The following is a 22,788-nucleotide window of genomic DNA, read 5'->3' as shown; positions in this document are numbered from 1 at the left end:
TTGTGAGCCACCATGTGGTTGCTGGGATTTGAACTCTGGACCTTTGGAAGAGCAGTCGGGTGCTCTTACCCACTGAGCCATCTCACCAGCCCCCTCCTGTTGGGATTTTTATTGGAATTGCATTGAATCTGGGTTTTGGTCTGAGGACAGCTGGCATCTTCTCACAGGCTCAACTTCCTAACCAGAGATTTTATTTCTTCACTAGTTTAAGCTATTTTCCTCTAATGTATGCAAACATTTTTTTTATAATTTTCTCTAAAGATTTTGCAGCTATTTTGTTAAATCTATTCTTAAGTACTTTATAGCTTGGATACTAATATGAGATATATTTAAAAAGTACTTTTTAATGGCCTACATACAAAAATTAGTTTTTATGCTGCTTTTCTATCTGATCATTTATCTCCTGAGACTGACCTTTTCTGAAGAAATATTTATAGAAATAACTTGTTTTATCTTTGACTTGACATTCCTTTCTTGTCTTGCTTCTCTGTTCTGCCGGGATTACAAGAACTTGCTGGATCTCAGGTCCCTGCTACGGCTGAGTTTCCTTCGCACACTCTCACCTCCCAGCCACCAGCAGTTCTATGTAAGAACACACTAACCAGATACACTGAATAATAAATGTAAACCAGATCAGCTGGTGCCTTTCCTACGTCTCTTCATACCCAAAGCCCTTGTCACGATTCTTGCTAATTTCCATGGGGTCTTAGCTCATCAAGGTAACTCAAATGTCTGTTCAGTTCCATTACATGCCATACGTGTCTTCTTTACCTGGCATTCTAAAAATTAACCTGTCACTAAAAGTAGGGGACCCCAGAGGAAGGCCACATGCAGGACCTGATAATCTCACTGGCTTTACCGCTTTCCTCTCTTCTCTGTCTTTTCTCTTGGGAACTAAATCTTTTCTTTTTCTTTTTCTTTTTTTAAATTTTCTTCTTTACACCTTGAGCATTTTAGGAAACTGAGGAAGTGGGTTTGTAATATGTGAACAAATTCAGTGCTTCTTCCTAAGACAAACGCCGTTGAGTAAGAAAGTTCCAGTTTGTAACTAAGATGAAAGACACAGCCTTGAACTTCCAACCAGCAGGGAGCTGCAGAAACGCTGTACAGTCTTTCTGCAGCCTGTCAGACCGATGCCAAGTCCTGGGCCACTGTTTCTTTCCAGAACACCATAGCTGGTGCTACACCTTTCACAGTGACCTGCCCAGACAAGTGCTGGTCAGAATTCAAAAGCAACTCCTTCCTCCCAAGTGCAGTAGTGCCCCCACCAAAGCTTCATTCATCACAGCCAATCAGCCTTATTCCTCAGATTAAACTCACCACCACCTACTTAAAAAAAAAAAAAAAAAAAAAAAAAAGCAGCAGCAGCAGGCGGATTTCTGAGTTCGAGGCCAGCCTGGTCTACAGAGTGAGTTCCAGGACAGCCAGGGCTACACAGAGGAAACCCTGTCTCAAAAACCCAAACCAGGAATTAAAATAGAAAAAAATGCGTATTAAGGAAGTCCAGTGACACAGCAGAAGGCAGTTCCCATTGGTCCTTCCTATCACCAAGGCAGGGTCTGCTCTGCCTGAGGCTGTACTCATCGTGCATGTGTGTGTCAGTGTCAGATGACAGTTTTGTGTCGTGTCATTCTTCAGGAGCTTGTTTTTTTGTTCTTTTGTTTTTAAATATAAGTGCACTGTAGGTGTCTTCAGATACACCAGAAGAGGGCATCGGTCGTGAGCCACCATGTGGTTGCTGGCAGTTGGGACTCAGGACCTCTGGAAGAGCAGTCAGTGCTCTTAACTGCTGAGCCACCTCTCCAGCCCCCAGGAGCTGGTCAGAAAGTCCCAGAGGTCTACCCATCTCCTAGGCCTTTTAATATTGGTTCTGGTATGGAACTTAGGTCCTCAAACATTTTACTGACTGAGCCTTCTTCTCAGCCTGCCTTCCTACTTTTCAGTTCAGGACGATAAGACGTCTTGACCAAGTCTCCAGTGGGATTTTGCTGTATGTCCCTAGCATAGTCCTGGTTGTATGATACATACTGGTGAAGAAGACAATGAAGCCTCTGAATGAATGGGAAATGGGAGGCAGCTAGCTCCGTCACTTCAGGACCTACGAGACTAGCTTTTAAGGGAAAGTACCTCTTCTCAGCTGACAGCTAAGCTTGGGTCATTCCTTTAATTACAGTGAGGCCAGGCACCCGTTTCTGACAAACCCTGGCCAAGCACACTGGCATTCATATTCCATGAGCCTGTCTTAAGAATTTGCACCACATTTCCTATGGTAACTCACACTGGCAAAGGAAAACAAACAAACAAATTAGGATTTACTAGTCTCTGGCCTTGAGCTAACTAATTTCAGTATATCACTATGACATATTACTTTCAATGGAGCACTTAAAGGCCAGGTAAAAGAAAGGTGTTCTGGCCTGAACTGGGTTATATTAGGGGGCACCTATTACAGCAGAATACCCATAGGTATATGAAATCCCTACCTACTAGATAAAGACTATTATAGAAAAAGCGAGTTTAAGCTCTAGGAGCACTGACCTAAGTGCTGACCTACCAAAGGCTCCATCTCCACGTAAGCAGAGCTCTTAAGCAGTACAGAAAATGTTAAGAACTTGAAGACATCCAGCTACAGTGATACTCAGAGAAAATCTCTGTGCACGGTATGGATGCAACACCAATTAAAGCTGATTGGCCTGTAGCCGAGACAGGAAACAGAGGGTGGGACATCCGATAGGAAGAAAGGATTCTGGGATAGAGGACGCGCAGGAGGATGGGGCACCGGGAACAGGAAGGAGGACAGGCATGGGACCTGAGCAGAGGTAACTTGCCACGTGGCAAAACTTAGATTAGAATAAATGGGATATTAATTCATGAGATGGTCAGGGAACAGCCAAAACGTATGGCCTAGGTGTTTATAAGTACAATTTGAGTCTCAGGGTCGTTATTCAGGGAGCTTGTGGCTGGGAGAAAAAGCTCGGATTTTACAGATGCATGCTATAGTCCCAGTGACTAAGATAGAAGGATGTTGTAAAACTCAAGAGTTTGAGGACAGTCTGGGAAACGTGACCTTGGAGGGAAGGGGAAATGAAGGGATAAAGAGAAAGAATACCAAACAGGCTAACACAGAGGACGCGTGATCTTTAACAAGGTACGTGGAAGCTGAGGCAGGAAGATCTGCAGTTCCTGGTATGTCTGGGCTATATAGTAAATTTCAAGATAGCTTCGTTATACAGTAAGTAAGTGAGTCAAATCAACATTGGCTTTTGGTAAACTGAGTCAATTAAACCGAGTCAGTTATCAACTGGAGCTGCAGACTTAACAACTGGCTTTCCCAACAACTTTCCTTCCTGATGTAGAACTGCCACCTGAATTTAGGTTTAATGGGACAAGCATATGCTTTTTTTAAATTTGCACACATTATTTGGAACTGTTTCCCATTTTCTTTTTTTTAATTGGTTATTTTATTTACATTTCAAATGTTGTCCCCCTTCTTGGTTTCCCCTTCAAAAACCCCCATCCCTTCCCCCTCCCCTTTTCCTCTATGAAGGTGCTCCTCCACCCACCCACCCACCTACCCACTCCTGCCTCACCCCTTTACCATCCCCCTATGCTGGGGCATTGAGCCTCCACAGGACCAAGTGCTTCTTCTTCCATAGATGCCACATAAGGCCATCCTCTGCTACATATGTAGTTGGAGCCATGGATCCCTCCATGTGTACTCTTCGGTTGGTGGTCTATTCCCTGGGAGCTCTGGGGAGTTTGGTTAGTTGATATGGTTGTTCTTCCTATGGGGTTGTAATCCCCTTCAGAGCCTTCATTCCTTCACTTAACTCTTCTATTGGGGTCTCCAGGGTCAGTCCAATGGTGGGCATCTGTGCCTGTATTAGTCAGGTGCTGGCAGAGCCTCTCAGGGGACAGCTATACCAGGCTGTTTGTTTCCATTTTCATGAAAAGAACTGCCTCAGTGATAAGTAACCCTCATCTATCTAGCTGTGGTCAAGTTTACCAGTATTTTGTCTCATAGATTCTTTCATAGGACATTAACCTGACCACCATGCTATGATGCCCAGCTAACAGAACTTCAAGAGCAGGAGTTCATGTATCTTAGATATGCACGCTGGACATAAAAGCAGAACAGAACAAAGTAAACCCCAAGGTTGTCTTGTGACTTGAGCCTCGTTTTCTGAGGTCACAGTTGTAGGCCTGCCAGGCTCCTTCCTCTAACGTAGAGGATGAGCTCCTGCTCCTTACCCCACCATTCTCCCCCAGGAAAAGGAGCCATACTTGCCTGGCTATTTTGAATCCTGGAGAAAGGACATGACACGTGCTGGGTATCTTTCTTATCTACTTACTGAAAAGAACTGATCTAGGCCGAGGCAAATAGCCTAGCAGGTTCTGTGGGACTCTAAACCACATAAAGGAGGAAAGCACGTGGTCTTGCCTGCAAGATCACTCTCCTAGCTTAGAACTGAGCTACAGAACTATTTACTTGATACAAAGAAGCTTCATGTCATAAATTAGTTTTGTGATCTGTGAATTACAAATGTGGATACGCCCTGCAGAAATACACCATAGCTAGAAGCAATGTGTACAAATGACCTGCCATATGCTACAGCTCCTTCTCTCAAAAGACTTCTATGACTTCTTGTTGATGTCAACAGTTGACTAAGAGGAGAAACTCCAATCTGGTGTATATAACTCTGTGTGTTATGCTGGCCCAAGCTGGACAGAAGTAGACTGTGGTAGAGTTTGTGCTTCACTGACAGCTTTAATGACTATAAGGAGAAATCTCAGTGAACAAAACTTTAAGTAGGTTGTCACACATCTTATGAGAGACTGACCAAGCTCTCAACAGGAATAAAGAACTACATATGCTCCATCCAGGTGAGCGAGCACTCACCAGATAGTGCTCACAGCTTCATTATTTCCCTTGCTCCCGCAGTGCTATCCTGATGAGCTCATGAACATGCTAGCTGACTTCTGTCTGTCTGTCTCCCTCCTTCCCCTACCCCGTGTCATGCTTCTAGGACTTATCTCCAAGGATTTACCAGAATGCTTTACTATGGTATCTCGGGGGGTATTATTTCCCAAAAAGTATTAATTTTATAAAAAAATAAATGCCAATAGGGTCACATACACCATCATCCAGAAGCAGCTGGTGTTACAGATTACAGAACAGTACAATGTCTACCAAAGTCCCATCTGTGAGGCTGTCTGGTGGGATGTGCTACATGTTCTCAATCAACAATGAGTACTAAATGGTGCTCTTTTTCCAACAGTTTAAGACAAAGGTCTAAACTCTTCTGTCAACTCTTACCTGGTAAGTGATTGTGGCTTTCAAGGCTGTCCTCCTTCCTACCAGCTCCTCACATTGAAGCCAGTGATTTTTCTAAAGATGTGACTGATCACAAACCCTTCAGCGACAGAGCTCTGGTACATCCACCTAATAACACTTTCCCTTTTTTTTGTCCCGTGTGATGTCTGAACGTACGTGTGCACATGTGGAAGCCACAGGTGGACAACGGGGATCCCTCAGTCATTTCCCACATATTTATTGTTTCTGAAGTAGCATCTCTTACTGACCCTGGAGCTCCCCAATATGGCCAGTCAGGGAGCCAGCCATGAAGTCTTTGCCTCCCTAGCTCTGGGATTAAGGAGGTACACCAAAGGGTGCTTGGGATCTAAACTCAGGTCCTCAGGCCTGAATGGCAAACACTCTACTGACTGGGCCAGATTCCCAGCCTCCTTTCCTTTTGGATTTTAAAATTTCCCTATAGGGTTATCTGTCTAGATCAGAGATAATCTGCACTGACCTTACTAAGATGCAGGAGCTTTCTCCCCTACCTGGAATAACTTTAAGAAGGAACATATAGCAAAAGAAATCTCTAGAAACTTAGAACAGTCATCCCTTTTCCAGTGGACTTGACTGGATCTACTTATTATTTCTAGAACTGTGTTAACCATTTTGTCATTATAAGAACCTACCTAAAAGACAAAGATGTCATAACACAATGCAAAAGGCATGGGACGCCAACAGTCTTGGAACTGCCCTTTCTATCATGTCTCCTATTTCCTCTCTTTAGTAATGACCATATTAGATAATTATAAAAGTTAGAATTGGTCTTTACAACTGCTACAGACTAGCTATATTCCTTGATCCCCATCTGGTTTCCATGGGCTGTTCTCCATAGAGCAATAGAATTGTCCCCTTCTACTCCTTGTTACAGGACTTTCCTTTGGGAGATATGAATAAATGCCAGACAGGGCACCAAAGACAGACTACAGAAACGATTCCATCCAAGTTGGGCAGAGCACACTGCTAAGTTTACTGGGTAGGAGGAACAGGACGACTCAAGGGCAGCTGGAACCCTGAAGCCCATCCAGCATAAGCAACCACTCAGATGCCTCCCTGGAGCTCCCTACAAAAGTGCAGGGTTTCCTGAGTCTTAAATGATCTTTTCTCCTTTCCTCATGAAGGAACAGTTCAATTAGCAGGAAACCACTAGGCAGCACTGTTCATTGGCTATGTGGCCCCTTTAAAGCCATCTAAATATGCCTGTCTCTTACGCTGACAGCTTGCTTTTTCCATTTCTAGGGCCTTACTTCCCCTTCTCTACTTTCCCACTTCTTCAAGGAAATTGTGCTCAAATACTAGCTACATATTCCATTGAGACAGTAGCTTAAGATGCTCAGGCTGGCCTTGAACTTGTGATCCTCTTGCCTCAGCCTCTCTAGTTGGATTGACATGGATGCAAACTAGACTTGGCTAAAGTCTCTCCCATCCTTTTCTCTAGTACTGGTGAATGAACCCAGGGACCTGTGACACTCTAGGTAAGCAAGCTCTCAGTGAGCGACATCATAGCAAGGAAGCTTTTGACTCAGGATTAGCAGCTGCTGGTTATTCTCATCCTGCTCCTTTGAGAGGCATGAAAAACACAAATCTTAATATTCAGCCTTCTCTTGAAGCCTCTACTTTTTACATCGACCTACTCCTCACACTGTATACACCCCAGATCCCGCTACAGACAACATCTTGCATTGCTATTTGGCTTTCTAGGTAGTTTCGCTCTTGTAAGCAGAGTTTCCCAAGTGGGTAGAGAGTTATTTGAGGTTGGGAGTGGGATTTGGTTTTGCTCTGTATCATATACTTGGCACTGAGAATATTACTTGGTACCTATAAATGCTTGTACGTATTGAACAGATGAGTCACTAGGCAGGACAATGAATGAACTGGTCAGTGATGAGTGGATGGGAAGGTGAGGAAGGTGAAGCACTTTCCTTTTTTTTAAAGCTTTCTTTCTACGATCACACAGGAAAGGAGCAAGATGGAATTGGTGAAACATTCCTCACCCATTATTATCATTAGAGACCTATGTTATATCCCATGACTCAGAAGGCTGGACCTTAGGTCTCCCTTCCTCTGCTAACAACAAAGAACTCACGTTGAATTCCTCTCTGAAGAGCTTATTGTCATCGGCCATTCTCCGGTTAATCTCCTCTTCCAGCTTGTCCACAGGCAGTGGTGGGTACTTCCTGTTGGTGCTTGGGGACCTGGCCAGAAGTGGTACACTTTGGGGCTCTGTGGTATACAAAAGGGAAGGTCAGTTAGGTGCCCTGGAGGTGGGTGCAGCCCATTCTGTGAAGACTCGTAGTCTCATTCTTTTGAAAAGATGGGGAAAGGAAGCAGAGATATGGCTGTCAGTAAAAGGTGTTTGCCACCAAGTGTAGCAGCCTCAACTAGCTTCCCAGAACCCACAAGACGGAAGGAGAGAACAAGCTCATGCAAGTTAGCAAGCTCTGACTTCCACAATAGTGCCACGGCACATGTGTGCACATACAAATGAGATAAATAATTGGAAAGATATACGTAAAAGGATGGGGGGGGATGTTCACTTTCTGATTTTCTTCTCTAGATGTTCCCCATGTCTTACCCACATCCTCTGTGCGGCCATTTGATAGGCGGAAAGAGTTGGAATGACTCCCAGCTTGCTTGTATTTCTTAAACCTAATGAGAACATATTTCTAATGAAAAACTAGACACAGAGGTAAAGTACTGACCTTGTATTCCTGCTAAGAACTCTGTCTTTCTAAACTTCTTCCATCAATCAAACTTTTTAAAAAAAGGGTCATAGGTCAGGGCCCTCTGAGGCCATTCCATTCTGTGGTGACTGGGTATCTTGGCATGGTCTTCCTTATACCTGGCACCCTGAAGTCCACTGTACTCAACAGTATATTCCAGCCTGCATGGCTCCTCTGTGTAGCTTCAGCTCCATAACACATGCATGTACACCGTAACAGGAAGAATGTGGGCAAGTATACACAGTAGGGGTGAGGAGGGAAGGGGAGATGGGGTGGGCGGACAGGGTGGGGCAGTTACAGTCTTCATAAAACAAACATCTTGGTGTTTTCTCAGTGCACTTGGGAGTCATAGGGAGAAGCCCAGAGCTCCAGAAAGAGCGAACACAGGTTTAATGGAGACACACAGATGTCAAATTCTAGGGAGCACACTGAAGAACAAAAGAAGCACAGAGCAGGCTGGGTCCAAAAGAAGGTAGTCAAGGCAGGAGCTCTGGCAGGAAGAGAACAAATGAACCACCATCTTCCTTCTCTTAGGCTTCCCTCTTTGCTTTGCTCATCCTCTAGAAGCTTCTGGAAGGTCGGCCAGAGGAATACTTTAACCCCTAAGACCAGCCTAGCAGACAAAGTACAGGGGCCCTAGAGAGGTTTGGCAACAAAGCCTCAAATAGAAACAAAGTAAGCTTTTGTGCTGCATATGTTACCAGGGGCCTTTTAAAACCTGAAGATCTTGAAACACCCGTCTCTCATAAGGTATTATGGGAGTGTCCCATCTCCAAGCCACTGTTCTTCTCTAAGCTTTGGGCTGAACTAGAACTGGGAGACTTGGTTTGGACAAATAAAGCAGAGGAGAGAGAGAGAAGGTCTTAAGCAAGTCTATTTCTAGAAACCATTTCTAAGCAGAGTTTAATCTAAGCACTGTAAGTCACTGTCCCTCTACTCAATGTCCCTATGTCCTTAGGCTCCTGTCTTCTGGACTATGTAGGCTTACTGAGATACTGTGGGATCAGGGTAATCTAAGCAAATGCAGTAACATTATTATACTTACCTTAACATGTACAGAACTATGATAATAAACACGATTACTAGCAGAGAGGACAGGGCCACCATCACCGCAATAATTGGTGTCTCATCTGAAACCAAGAGAAAAGCATACACATAACTTTTGTGCAATGAAGGGCTCAAGCTGGGAGCTCAGGAAGACATACTGATGCTGATGCAGGGTAGGGGTGCCACCAACTAAACATTTCTGCAGATGGTTGGATGGGAAATACACACACACACACACACACACACACACACACACACACACACACACACACCAAGAGCACAGAATGCGAGACAGGAGTGGGAGGTGCAGAAATGCACACAGAAGAGTGAGGAGCAAGTGCATGTGCTAGAGTATGCAAGAAAAGGACCCTTGGGCCACCTTAGGGCCATGGCAGGAAGATGCTGCCCATCTCTGATATCTCATGTGTAACTTCCTGCAAAATTTGAGACAAAATTTGTCTTTCAAGTCAGAGACTCTTTCATTGCTATACCATTTGAGCTCAACAGACAAACAAAACAGCAACCAACCAACCAACCAACCAAACAAACAAACAAAACCTAAAAGGACTCAAAGATTTGGAGGTACAAATCCTGGCAGGCCAGCAATTTAGGATCAATATTATATTCTTTCCCAGTCTCAATGAGTTCTGCCTAGAGAAAATCAGAAGAGGGAACGGAAAAGATTGCTTTTTCACAAACCCAAGGGACTTCCTGGCACAGAGAATAGGATTTCACAAGAGACACTGCTAGATCCTTATGTACCATGCATCACAGATGCTAGGTGTCCCCTATCCCTTCTCCCGCCTCTTCCCTCAGCTGCCTTTTGCTAGGACCCCAAGCATGACAAGTTTGGCTTGAGTAGACAGATGGTCAAGCCTTCCCTCCTTTCTACAGTTCCTAGCTCAGTACCTAGCTACACTTCTCATGTAGCAGACCAGTTCAGGTCAAGACACCACGTCTACTCTACATCAGAAACTGCATAAACCACCTGAGCTTCTCTGTATTGTGACGATATGCCCCTTTATGTGAAGGCCAGTCTGCCATGTGGTCTCTGGACAATGTTCACTGATGTCAACTCAAACCTTTTATCTTTTTGACTCCGCTTATCCCGTCTCAGCAAATTCTTACAACTGTTGCTTGACTTTTCTCAATTTCCCTTTCTCCAGGTTCTCCTGATCCATTTTAAAGTTTATTTACTTATTCACTTTACATTCCCATCATGTTCTCAGCCCCCAGTACCACCTTTACTTCCCATGTAAGAGAGCCAATTCCTGACAGTATTAATGATACTCTGCTATGCTTGCAGACTGGAACCTAGCATAGCTGTCTCTAAGAGGCTCCATCCAGCAGTGGATGCAAACAGAAGCAGAGACACAGCCAAACATCAGGTGGAGCTTGGGGAATCTTGTGGAAGGTTGGGGGATGGAATTGAGTGAGTGAGAGGGGCCAAGGACACCACAAGATCTCCTGATCCATTCACACTGACTTATTGTCTCTTTGAAATCACTTAGCAAGGACACCAAAAATTGGCAATTACCAAATCTAATGGAAACAGTCCCATTTTCACCAGATTCACTCTCTTACCAGAACTCATTTAAAATATGTTCACAGAGCAACTGTTGCTGGGTTATTTGGGACACTGAGAAAAGTACCCAGGTAGACAAAGGGCAGAAAATATATGTGGTTCCCAGACATATCATTTAAGCTGGGACAAGGGATTTGGAGGAAACAGGCAGAGCAGCAGCAGGGAGGCAGCAGAGTGTCTGAGGAGCACTCCTGAGATCTGTCCCCGCCTCTCACAGCCTGCACCTCAGCAGAGTGCTAAGTAACAGGGCAAAGTGAACCATTAAGAGATCTGGACGAAGAGCTAACTCTAAACATAAGGAATGACAAGTCAAATGGCTCAGGCGTTTGGCAGGTTCAAGAAACATCACAAAGCCAGCACCATTCAAGCTGAAACTGGAGAGATGGGCAGGAGCTGGAAAACTTATTTATAGGCCATGGATGTGCTTTAATTCTGAATATGATGAGAAACAGTATTACTGGGAAACTGACACAGAAACGGTACCACCGAATCTATCTTTGTTTAAAAGTTCTGCTAAACTGACTTTCTAGTAGCAGGAAGCCATCTCAGCAGAAAGCCAAGAGCAGTCTTCCAAGGAAAGGGAAATTAACTCAAATCCTGCTGGCAGGTTAAGTAAGACACAAACAGGAAGGAAACTGCACTGACCAGATGACAGTCACTGGTGGGGTCTTGGAGTATGGGTGAGAAGGCCTAAGTGAGTGAAAGGAGGCTAGGAAGAGGGAGAGAGGAGCAGCCACTCACTCAATGAGGAATTTTACATGACCTACATATGCAAATAAAAGGAACAGTCCTTGGAAAGAAAACTTGTTGCATACACATATAAATGCTGAAATGCAACCTGCTAAATCTGTTCAAAGTTGTGCTTGCATATATGTTTCTAGGGGATGACCACTTAATTTTGGATAACTAATTACCTCTTTTTTTTTTTTTTTTTTGGAGACAGGTTTTCTCTTTGTAGCATTGACTGTTCTAGAACTCTGTAGCCTCGAACTCAGAGATCAGCCTGCCTCTACCTCCCAAGTACTGGGATTAAAGGCATGTGCCACTACTGCCTGGCAATATTTCTTTTTTAATGACTTATTTATTTTTTTACTTCATGTGCATTGGAATTTTGCCTGTATGAGGGTGTTGGATTCCCTGGAACTGGAGGTACAGACAGTGGCTATGAACTGCCATGTGGGTGTTGGGAATTGAACCTGGGTCCTCTGGAAGAACAAACAGTGCTCTTAACCACTGAGCCATCTTTCCAGTCCAGCAGCAATTCTTAATTAACCAATTACTAGTGTTTCTTTAAAAGAGCAACACAAATTCTTCACTATGGTATAAGATTCAGGTACCGATTACCTTTCTCTGACCGACTCTCAAACACCTTTTCTGGTTTGGTTAAAGCTGGCATCCAGTAGAAGCCTACCTGTTACTTAGCTGATAGATATACTCAATGGATTTTGAGGAGCACTTGCATTGCATGTGCAGGGCCCTGAATTTGATTATCCCCAGCATCACGATAAACAAAAACCATCAGATATCATCCAATATACACATGGATTATTTTATCTAATACTCCATAAGTCCAGAGTGTTCAGCAGTGACAACAAAACCCTTTGTCTTTATGAAACTTATTTCTTTAGTGAAGAACATAAGCAATGAAGAGTGGAAGGAGGGCTGGGATGGGAGGGCTGCATTTAAGATACAGAGGTCAAGAAAACAGTATTTCTCATAACTAATGGTAGAGCTGATAAATACCGACAGGATAGGAATGAGAGTGACTACTAACCAGGAGTTCATAGAGACAGAAAGAAAAATAGTTATCAGGAAAAAAGAAAGGATGCAATGGAATATTCTGGTTTAATAGTTATAAAGTTTCAATTTGAGATGCTCTGGGCCCTGCAAGATGGCTTAGTAGGCAGAGGTACTTGCTAAGCAAAACCGACAGCTTATAAGTTTTGATATCTGAAACCCTCTTGGGAAGGCGAGAACTGGCTCCTGAAAATTCTCCTCTGAGCACCATCTGTGTATTGTGGCACATGTGTGCCCCGCCCCCCATCCTCCCCCAATACTTTTGTTAATTCTAGCACCAGAGAGGCAGCTCCTTGTTTAAGAGTACTGGTTTCTGTTCCAGAAGACCGGGGTTGGAGTGCCAGAACCTACATGGTGGCTTGCATCTGTAATCTAGTTCCAGGCGGCCTAAAGGCCCTCTTCTGACTTCTGGGGGCACTAGGCATGCATGTGGCACACACAGATGCTGGTAGAATTGTCACACACATACAATGAAATGTTTACTTCTAGAAAGTAAGTTCTCAAAAGCCTGGTATGATGGCAGATTCTTCAAGTGCCAGGAGTCCTGTCCTCAACCATGCAGGGAATCAAGGCACAGGCCTTTAATCCCAGCATTTGGGAAGTAGAAGAAGGCCAATCTCTGGGAGTTCAAGGCTAGCGTAGTCTACATAGTTTCAGACCAGGCAGGCCAAATAGTGAGATCTTGTCTCAAAATTAAACTAGTCCACCAGTCATTTTTGTTTAAAGCACCTTAAAGACCTAGGCACAAAAACTTAAAACCCTTAATTCATTTGCATAGGTTATAATACAAATTCTTTCTAAACAGTGACTCATTTCTTCAAACAGCTTTTGGCTTTGACCTTGAGACTAACCATCCTGACATCACTAGTGTGCGTGGTTCAGAAAGCAGTGTAGGAAACAGATGTAAGTAGATGCTGCATTATAAAACAATCAAGCTCTGGAGTTAACGGGCAAGCCTGAGCAGTGATGTCATTCCACTCACTCAGCATTCGGTTGCTGACTTTAGGAACTTGAGAGCTGGAATGGTGAGGGAACCTTGTGCATAGTACAGATGTAATGACAGATGGATGTTCGGTAGAGGCTCAGAGTGTCCATTTTGCTGGTGTAAATACTCCCTTCTTACTTGGTCTTCATAAGCCTTCAAATTACATTTTGAAAACTGGATATGGTTAAGCAATAGAATTATAACAAGGAATCTGAAAAATTTTGATTTAATTAAATTGAAAATTAAGGGGCTAGGAAGTCAATCAGTGGGTAAATGACTAAGTATGCAAGGACCTGCATTTGGAAGTACAAGCCTGTAACCCTGAGCTGCAGGCTAGAGTAAAGGATCCTGTTATGGTTTGTACATGCTTGGCCCAGGGAGTGGCACTATTAGAAGGTGTGACCCTGTTGAAGTAGGTGTGGCTCTGTTGAAGGAGGTGTGTCACTGTGGGTGTGGGCTTTAAGATCCTCATCCTAGCTGCCTGGAAGCCAGTATTCTGCTAGTAGCTTTCAGATGAAGATGTAGAACTCTTAGCTGCCTGGATGCTGCCATGTTCACACCTTGATGATAAAGGACTGAATCTCTGAACCTATAAGGCAGCCCCAATTAAATGTTGTCCTATATGGTGACTGTTCACAGCAGTAAAACCCTAAGACCGATCCCTAGGGCCTTGCTGGCCCGTCTGACTGAGATGGCAAGCTCCAGGGTTAGTGAGGGACCCCCGTCTCAGGTGGAGAGCAACAGAAAACACACACACACACACACACACACACACACACACACACACACACACACACCACACACAAGACTAGGCATGGTGGTGCAGGTATATAATCTCAGCAATCGGGAGATAGAGGTAAAAACATCAGGACTACCTAACATCCCAAAGCCCAAAAGTCATGAAAAACTTCCTTAATAGGTGTTCATTTTCCAAATTCAAATATAATAGTCATTTCTTAGAATGGATGACTTATCCTTTTGTCTCTGCCTCTGTCTCCAATTCAGTCTTTATTGGCAGTCATATTATTGTCATCCTATATAAAATTTGACATCTGTACATAAATACTTATACCCCAGGAATTCAGTTTAGCTCAGATCACAGAAAAAGCATCTGTGTTGATTTGAGTAAGAAATGTTGGGGCTGGAGAGACTGTTCAGTGGTTAAGAGCACTGACTGCTCTTCCAAAGAGCCTGAGTTCAAATCACAGCAACCACATGGTGGCTTACAACCATCCATAATAAGATCTGATGCCCTCTTCTGGTGTGTCTAAAGACAGCTACAGTGTACGTATATGTAACAGTAAATAAATCTTTGGCCTGGAGCAAGCAGGGCCAGAACAAGCAGAGGTCCTGAGTTCAATTCCCAGCAACCACATGATGGCTCACAATTAACTGTACAGCTACAGTATACTCATATACATAAATCTTAAAAAAAAACTTTATTAAAAAAAGTCCCCCATAGAATTGTCTTCTTGAAATGTGGGTCTCCAGCTGGTGCACTATTTGGGGGTGTTACAGAACCTTTAGGAGGTGCAGCTTTGCTGGGTGAAGTACATCACTGGGGAGGCCTCTGGGTTTACAGCCTTGCCTTACTTCGTGTTCTTGCTCTCTGCTTTCTATGTGTGGTTAAGATGTGATCTCATAGCCTCTTGTTCCTGATACCTGCCTCGCTCGCTATTACAGACTTTATTCCTCTGGAGCCATAGCTACAACAAGCTCATTGCATTGTTTTGGTCATTGACAGCACCAGGAAAGTAACACGTCATCTGGGGTTGTAGGAGCTTCTCACTAGGCTGTCGAGAATCCCTAAAAGCCATGAGTGACAACACTTTGTGAATTTGGGGAAAACTACAGGAAGCAAATATGATTAAAGGTAATAGTAGGCTAACAGCCAGAAATTAATTAATTCATAAGAATTACACCCTAGGGACTGAAGAGATGGCTCAGTGGGTAAGAGCATTTGTTGCTCTTCCAGAGGACCCAGATTCAATTCTCAGCACCTAGACAGTGGCTCACAACCATCTATATAACTCCAGTTCCAGAGCACATATGGTTCATAAACCATATGCAGGTAAAACATTCATACAAAATAAATAAAATTTGAAAACAAAAAAAATTATGTCCTGGGCTGGTGAGATGGCTCAGTGGGTAAGAGCACCCGACTGCTCTTCCGAAGGTCCAGAGTTCAAATCCCAGCAACCACATGGTGGCTCATAATCATCCGTAACAAGATCTGATGCCCTCTTCTGGAGTGTCTGAAGACAGCTACAGTGTACTTACATGTAATAAATAAATAAATAAATAAATAAATAAATAAATAAATAAATAAATCTTTAAAAAAAATTATGCCCTACTATATGACCAAAGGGTAAAATACTAGCATGGGGACATGATAAATGTATAGTTATTTTATTATTGATTAAAATACATCAAGGGGCAGGAGAAATGGTCAGAAGCTAAGAGCCCTGGCTGAGGACCCTGAATCCATTCCTAGCACTCACATGAGGGCTCATAACCACTACAACTCCATTCCCAGGGAATCTGATGCACTTTTACAGCCTTTGTAAGCAACAGGCATACATATGTGCTATACAAACATGCATGTAGCCAAAACACTCATACACAAAGGTAAAATTTAAAAACATAAAATACACTGAATCTGTTGGAATATTTAATGTATATAAAATCAAATACTGTTTCTTTTACACTTTTCTGAGGTAAACCTGAGAACATTTAAGGGACAGTAAACAAACAACAGAAGAGACATGGCAGACAGTGGACAGCAGACAGCAGAGACATGACAGTGGACAGAAGAGACAGGACGAAGTGTAGGCAGAAGAGACATGGCGGGCAGTGGACAGCAGAGACATGGCAGACAGCAGAGACATGGCGGGCAGTGGACAGCAGAGACATGGCAGACAGTGGACAGAAGAGACAGGACGAAGTGTAGGCAGAAGAGACATGGCGGGCAATGGACAGCAGAGACATGGTGGACAGTGGACAGCAGAGACATGGCAGACAGCAGAGACATGGTGGACAGTGGACAGAACAGACAGGACAAAGAGTGGACAGCAGAGACATGGCAGACAGTGGGCAGAAGAGACATGGTGGACAGTGGGCAGAAGAGACAGGATGAAGTGTGGGCAGAAGAGACATGGCAGACAGTAGGCAGCACAGCAGAGACATGATGGACAGAGAGTACCCTTAAAGGAAAACAGATAAAGGTGATGGGCTCACCTCTCCTGTCTTTTGAGTCAGAATTACCTGTGTAACAAGTAAAAAACAGAAACATTTACTCAGGTTAAAGGAAAACATTGCTATTCGATTTAAGGGAAACAAAAAGAAAAAGCTCCAGGAACATAGGTAATTTTCTCCATGTCAGTACACTGCCATAAATGGGGACGTATCCAGGGTTACTAAAGTTTGGTCAGTTGTCTCCTTCCGTGTTCCTGAGTCTGCCTATTCAATACTCACTAAAAATACAGGAATTCAAGGAAAATCACAAATATAAGCCAATAGAAGACATTATCTCTTTTGGCCTTTTGATATGCAAAATGACGTTAAAGATATAAAAGATCTACACAATGAGATGCAAGCAAACACGAATAAACACAAAGCCACCTGACTATCGTGCACTGAAGTCTAAGTACTAACAGAAAAGCTGGTTTTCAGAAACCTGCGGTGAACTGGAGAGACGCTAATCAGGCAAAGGCACATGCCACAAAGTCTGATGACTGGAGCTCAATCCTCAAAACGTACACAACGGAAGGAGAGAACTGGTCCCACAACACCTGCACTGCGGCTGCTCACAACCTCCGTCAGGAAACACACAGGTGCACTTCGGGGTATCTACAGCCTAAGCAGATCCCCACAACCCACAGTACGATATTCTCCCAGCACTATACAATAAAAGTGGAAGTTAGCTAACACAGTCAACACTTGAAAACTAAAATAAAAATATATAATGAAAACACCTCTTTGTGGTTTTTAGCCAAGTACAAAGTTGTCCGGTTAAACACTACTTCTAAGACTAGGTGTGGTTACTCGATAAATTCTGGCTAATGAGGCTGGAGAGATGGCTCAGTGGTTAAGAGCACTGACTGTTCTTCTGAAGGTCCTGAGTTCAAATCCCAGCAACCACATGGTAGCTCACAACCATCTGTAATGAGATCTGATGCCCTCTTCTGGTGCATCTGAAGACAGCTACAGTGTACTTAGATATAAATAAATCTTGAAAAGAAAAGAAAAGAAAAGAAAAGAAAAGAAAAGAAAAGAAAATCTGGCTACTGGGATTTGAGAAAACACTATGGTGAAGTGTTGTTATGACACTTGGAGAATGGGCCCATGCAAATAAGAAGGCTGTCATTCGGTGGTGGGCTATGTAAAAGTGACTTGGTTCCTGATGTGGGGGAAGCCCTCTGGCCATACCTATAGAGAAGGCAATCATTTGGTCTTTATCAGAGCAGCTCAGACAGCATCCTAGCTTACAGCTACCTACAGGAATACCTATGCGCCATGTTGAAATCTATGTCGTATATATATATATAAAAAAATCACACCACCAAATATTAGTAAGTCTGAAAAATAAAAATTCAGCTTTAATTTAAGAAACTGAATAGGTAGCACAAAATAAACTTCTAAAAAGGCACGAAAGAGAACAATAATCAATAAAATAAAAAGCTAAGGTGATAGAGTCAGTAAAGAATAGTGGGTTCTTTGAGAGGAAAGAAGCAGTAGACTATGAAATAGTATATCCCAAGGAAAAAGGGGGGTCAGAGATATGCAAAGTGAGAGCTATTCATAGTTATATCGGAAGTTAACCGATCATGGGATGACTTTCTTCAAATTCACTTGAATTAGAAAATGTGAATGAAATTCATAGCTTTCTATGCAAATGTTTAAATTTTTTCTTTTACTTTATCTTTAAGCTTTCATGTTCTTTTAATGAAAATAAAACACTAGCAACTGATACCAACAATACCACACTTGCAAAGTAAAAACAGACCAATTTCACAGAGAAAAAAAAGCCAACAAGAAAACACTTGTAAATATCAATGAAAACATTCTAAGTAAATAACAATTCCTCACACATGATCTGTAAGCAACGTTAATGACACTTCTTGGGCCATTAAAACAAACAAACAAACAAACAAAACCTCTTAAAAAAGACTGCTCTTCCAGAGGGTCTGAGTTCAAATCCCAGCAACCACACGGTGGCTCACAACCATCTGTAATGGGATCCCATGCCCTTTTCTGGTGTGTCTGAAGACAGACAGCTACAGTGTGCTCATAGAGAAAATAAATAAATTAAAAAGAAAAAAATGAATGGACCCAGAGATGGCTCAGTAATGACGAGCTTTGGCTGTTCTCACAGTGGCCAAGTTCAGTTCCCAGCATCCGCGTGGAGGCTCACAATTACCTGCAACTCCAGTTCCAGGATCTGATGTCCCTAATCTGCCTTCATAGGCAGAATGCATGTACACAGTACACATATACACATAATACATACTATATACATACACACAGGCAAAACACTCACGTATGTACATCCTTTAAGAAAACGCCATGGAAGTTGACAGGGACTGGCTAGGAAGGGGAGGATCAGCATAGTGACAGGAAGGACAAGATGGAGAGTTGGGGGTGAGGATGAAATGTGTTATGTACACACATGAAAGTGATAAGAATAGTTAGATACACAGACGGGAGTTTTGTTTGTTTGCATGTTCACATTTGTGAGTTAGGGCCTATGAGTACCACGGTGCATGTGTGGAGGTCTAAGGACAACTTTGGACACAAGCTGTGTCTTAGATTTCTACTGCTGTGATAAAACACCATAATCAAAGTCAATGTGGGGAGGAAATGATTTATTTCATCTTACAGCTTATAGTTAATCATCCAAGGAAGCCAGTGTAGGGATCTAGAGGCAGGAACTGATGCAGAAGCCATGAAGGAGTGCTGCATACTGGCTTGCTTTTCAAGGCTTGCTCAGCCTGCTTACAGAAGACATCAAGATCGCCAGCCCCGGGGGTGGTAACGCATAGTGAGCAGGGCCCACCACATCAATCATCAAGTGCACCACAGGCCAATTTCTCAACTGTCAGGCTGACATAAAATTAGCTCACATGGGCCCTCACCCTCCACTGTATTTGAGACAGGATCTCTTCATTGTTTGCCATTGCACTGTGCACAGCAGGCTAACTGACCTGGGAGCTTCTGGGAGCTCTCCTGTCTCTACCTCCCATCCTGGACAGGAGCACTGAGACCATGGATGGGAATCACCATGCCTGAGTTTATGTGGACTCAGGGGATTTGAACTCAGGCTCTCGTGCTTGTGTGGCAAATACTTTAGCCATTGAACTATGTTTGCAACCCTCACTTTTACCTTTAAGAGAATATTTTTTTTTAAAAAATTACATTTTAGTGTGTGTGTGTGTGTGTGTGTGTGTGTGTGTGTGTGAATCTTAATGTGGAAAGACTACAAAAGTGAAACTATTTGAAGTCTAATGTGGTATTTAGCATTAAATTCAGCATGCACTAACTAACAGGAGATAATTACCGTGGTCATCTCACAGAGCTGCTGGGTGGAAAGTAGTAGAGAATGAGCCCAGGCTAGGAAGTCAGCTGTGCTTGCCTTCAGCCCCATCTTCCATACCATTCTTTCAGCCTGTGTAAGTTCTTGACTTTCTCCCCTAAGCAATGGTCCTAACTCACAGAAGAATACTTTTTATGTTGTTATTTAGTATACAGTGTGTGTTGTGCATAGCTTTAAGATGTTACACATTCAACAAGAAAAGACACGGAATAGGATCACCCACAAAGACAAAATAAACACTAATGGTTGTGGTCCATTAAACAAATTTCATGAATGGGTCATAAACTGTACTTTAACATTAAAATATAAAGTAGAATTATTTGCAGTTCTCAACCTAATTAAGCATAGTGGCAGCACAGACATGCATTGTATCTCTGTTTGTTTGTTTTTGCAGTGACTGAATCCAAGGCTAGGTACACTGCCATAGGCAAGGGCCTCCAGTGGGGTGTGATCACGTAGCTTAGGCTGCTCTGGAACTATAAATCCTCCTGCCACAGCTTCCTGTGTACTGGGATTACAGCCCATTACCACCTTGCTTGGCCATGTGACTTATGGAAACCTCTCAGAGCAGAAGTTGTAACAATTAGACCATCTAACCCTTAAAAAATAGTTATCACCATGTACAGAACCATAATAAGTAATCCATCTCAAGTTATTTATTTATTTATTTATTTATTTTGGAAACAGGGTCTCACTATGTAGCTCTGGCTGTCCTGGAACTCAGTCTGTAGACCATGTTGGTCTTGAACTCACAGAGATCTGCCTGCTTCTGCCAGGCAAGGTACTAGGATTAAAGGCGTGCATCACTATACCTGGCTTAGATCAACTCATCAAACAACTTCTCTACAGGTATGAATTATTACCATCATTCATTTCATTTTTATATATGGAAAGCCAGAGGTACACATAATATCAAGTAAATCTGTCCATGCTCACAGTGCAGCTTGTGGCAGAGCTGGGACTGAACAGGAACAAGTAAGGTGTGCAAACTATGCTCTTAACTGTAACTGTTAATGCTATCTTGCTTGTACTGCTGAAACAACGGCTCTAAAGCAGACAGGTATCAGGTCTGTACTATAAAGTCTAGTTGAAAGATGTCATCTTTAGTATCAACTAGTACTAAGTTTCAAAAGTACTTTTGGAATTCTACCATGAGCCAGACATGGATCCATCTAAGAGAATCTGAAACAGACAAGAAATCTGAGCAAAAGGATGTGATCACAGATCAGAGAACAGCAATTTTACTAGAAATGAAATGTCATTTATGTGGCAGTTGGAGCAATTACTTTACTCCATGCAGACACTCTTTGAGGGACCCCCTAACTGTCTTGTCGAGACTAAGAATCTGAATAAGCCAGAAATCTGCCCTCGCCAAGCTGGTGTCAGGCCCAGAATTCCAAGCCTATCCACCAGGCCACTGCTGCTTCAATCTAGTGACTGAGATTCAAGGGGACAGAGAGACGGGCTGAACAGATGGCTCTGAGTGTATGAGCCTCCAGCAGCCTCACTTTCTCATTGTTCCTGCGGATATAAGTCCACTGCTTCATTATGTTATGGGACATTAGTTTCCCAGCTAGCTGATAATCAAATATTCTAATACATATAAATACCTTTAAATACACTTGGACTTCCCCACCCTAATTGTGATCTTACCCATCAGAAAAATATTCTCTAGAAAGTGCTATGCTAAGTAGGTATTAAGAATTGCTAACATAAGCTGGGCAGTGGTGGCACACGCCTCTAATCCCAGCACTTGGGAGGCAGAGGCAGGCAGATTTCTGAGTTTGAGGCCAGCCTGGTCTACAGAGTGAGTTCCAGGACAGCTAGGCTACTCAGAGAAACCCTGTCTCAAAAAAAAAAAAAAAATTGCTAACCTGATGGGGGTTGGAAAAATGGCTCTGTGGTTAAGAGCGCTTGCTGTCCTTTTAGACAACTGGGCTTTAGTTTACAGCGCCCCCCTCCCCCCATCAGGTAGCTCATAACTCCCTGAAACTCCAAGACCAGGGATCCAACACCCTCTTCTTGCCTCCAAGGGCACCTCTTCACATGTGTTACATGTAAACACATGCAAACACACAGACACAGACACAGGCATACACACACATGAAAACAAAAAAAAATTCTGTTTCTAGGTTTCATTTCTTTTCTTGGACAAAAATATATTTCAGGAATTTTATGGCTATAAAATATATACAAAGACAGTAACTAAACCCAGGGCAAGAGGAGCAAGCAGAAGGCATCTTGGGTACCTGCCGGGGGGAAGGTTTCGGGAGTGGTTGCTGCAGTGCTGGAGTTCCCCTCCCAGGGTTCGGTTGTGGCATCCGTGAACTGGTTATCAATAAGCCAGCTTCCGTTCTGGGAAATGGTAGTGCCTCCAGACTCCGTGCTAGCTGCTCTCCTGGTCCCATTGTCAGGGTGTGAAGAATTAACAGTAGTCACATAGGTGGGTTCCAGAGTTAGGTTTGGGCTGAATGTTGGTGCCACAGAAAGAGAAATTACTGAAGAGGTCGAATTTGAAGTTTTATTCTCTTCCTTAGCCGATTCTGTTGTTGATGTTTTAATTAATCTTGTAGTTCCTAAAGAAGGTGAAACTACAAACACCAAAAAAAAAAAAAAAAAAAAAACTTAAGAAGAAAGTGAAGCTCAAAAATAAAGACACAATATAGCACGGTTTAATAAATATCTCATACCTCTGAACACCATGCA

General features: G+C 43.0%; 1 protein-coding gene across 4 annotated transcripts in view; it reads right to left on the bottom strand.

Annotated features, from left to right (window-relative positions):
- The window catches only part of Ptpra (protein tyrosine phosphatase receptor type A), a 109,129-nt gene that overhangs the window by 29,459 nt on the left and 56,882 nt on the right, over positions 1 to 22,788 (bottom strand). For 2 of the 4 annotated variants that reach the window (XM_029535994.1, XM_029535993.1), the window contains 5 exons: positions 22,332 to 22,673; positions 16,728 to 16,754; positions 9,122 to 9,206; positions 7,929 to 8,002; positions 7,440 to 7,576 (listed from right to left, as the gene is read on the bottom strand). In XM_029535994.1, the coding sequence (XP_029391854.1) occupies positions 7,440 to 7,576; positions 7,929 to 8,002; positions 9,122 to 9,206; positions 16,728 to 16,754; positions 22,332 to 22,673 (665 nt within the window). The remainder of the gene's footprint in view (positions 1 to 7,439; positions 7,577 to 7,928; positions 8,003 to 9,121; positions 9,207 to 16,727; positions 16,755 to 22,331; positions 22,674 to 22,788) is intronic. The other 2 variants (XM_021192039.1, XM_029535991.1) reach the window with 1 other exon arrangement.

Source organism: Mus pahari, chromosome 3 (genome assembly GCF_900095145.1).
Source record: "Mus pahari chromosome 3, PAHARI_EIJ_v1.1, whole genome shotgun sequence".
Classification (NCBI taxonomy): domain Eukaryota; kingdom Metazoa; phylum Chordata; class Mammalia; order Rodentia; family Muridae; genus Mus; species Mus pahari.
This window is presented reverse-complemented; position numbering and strand designations above follow the sequence as displayed.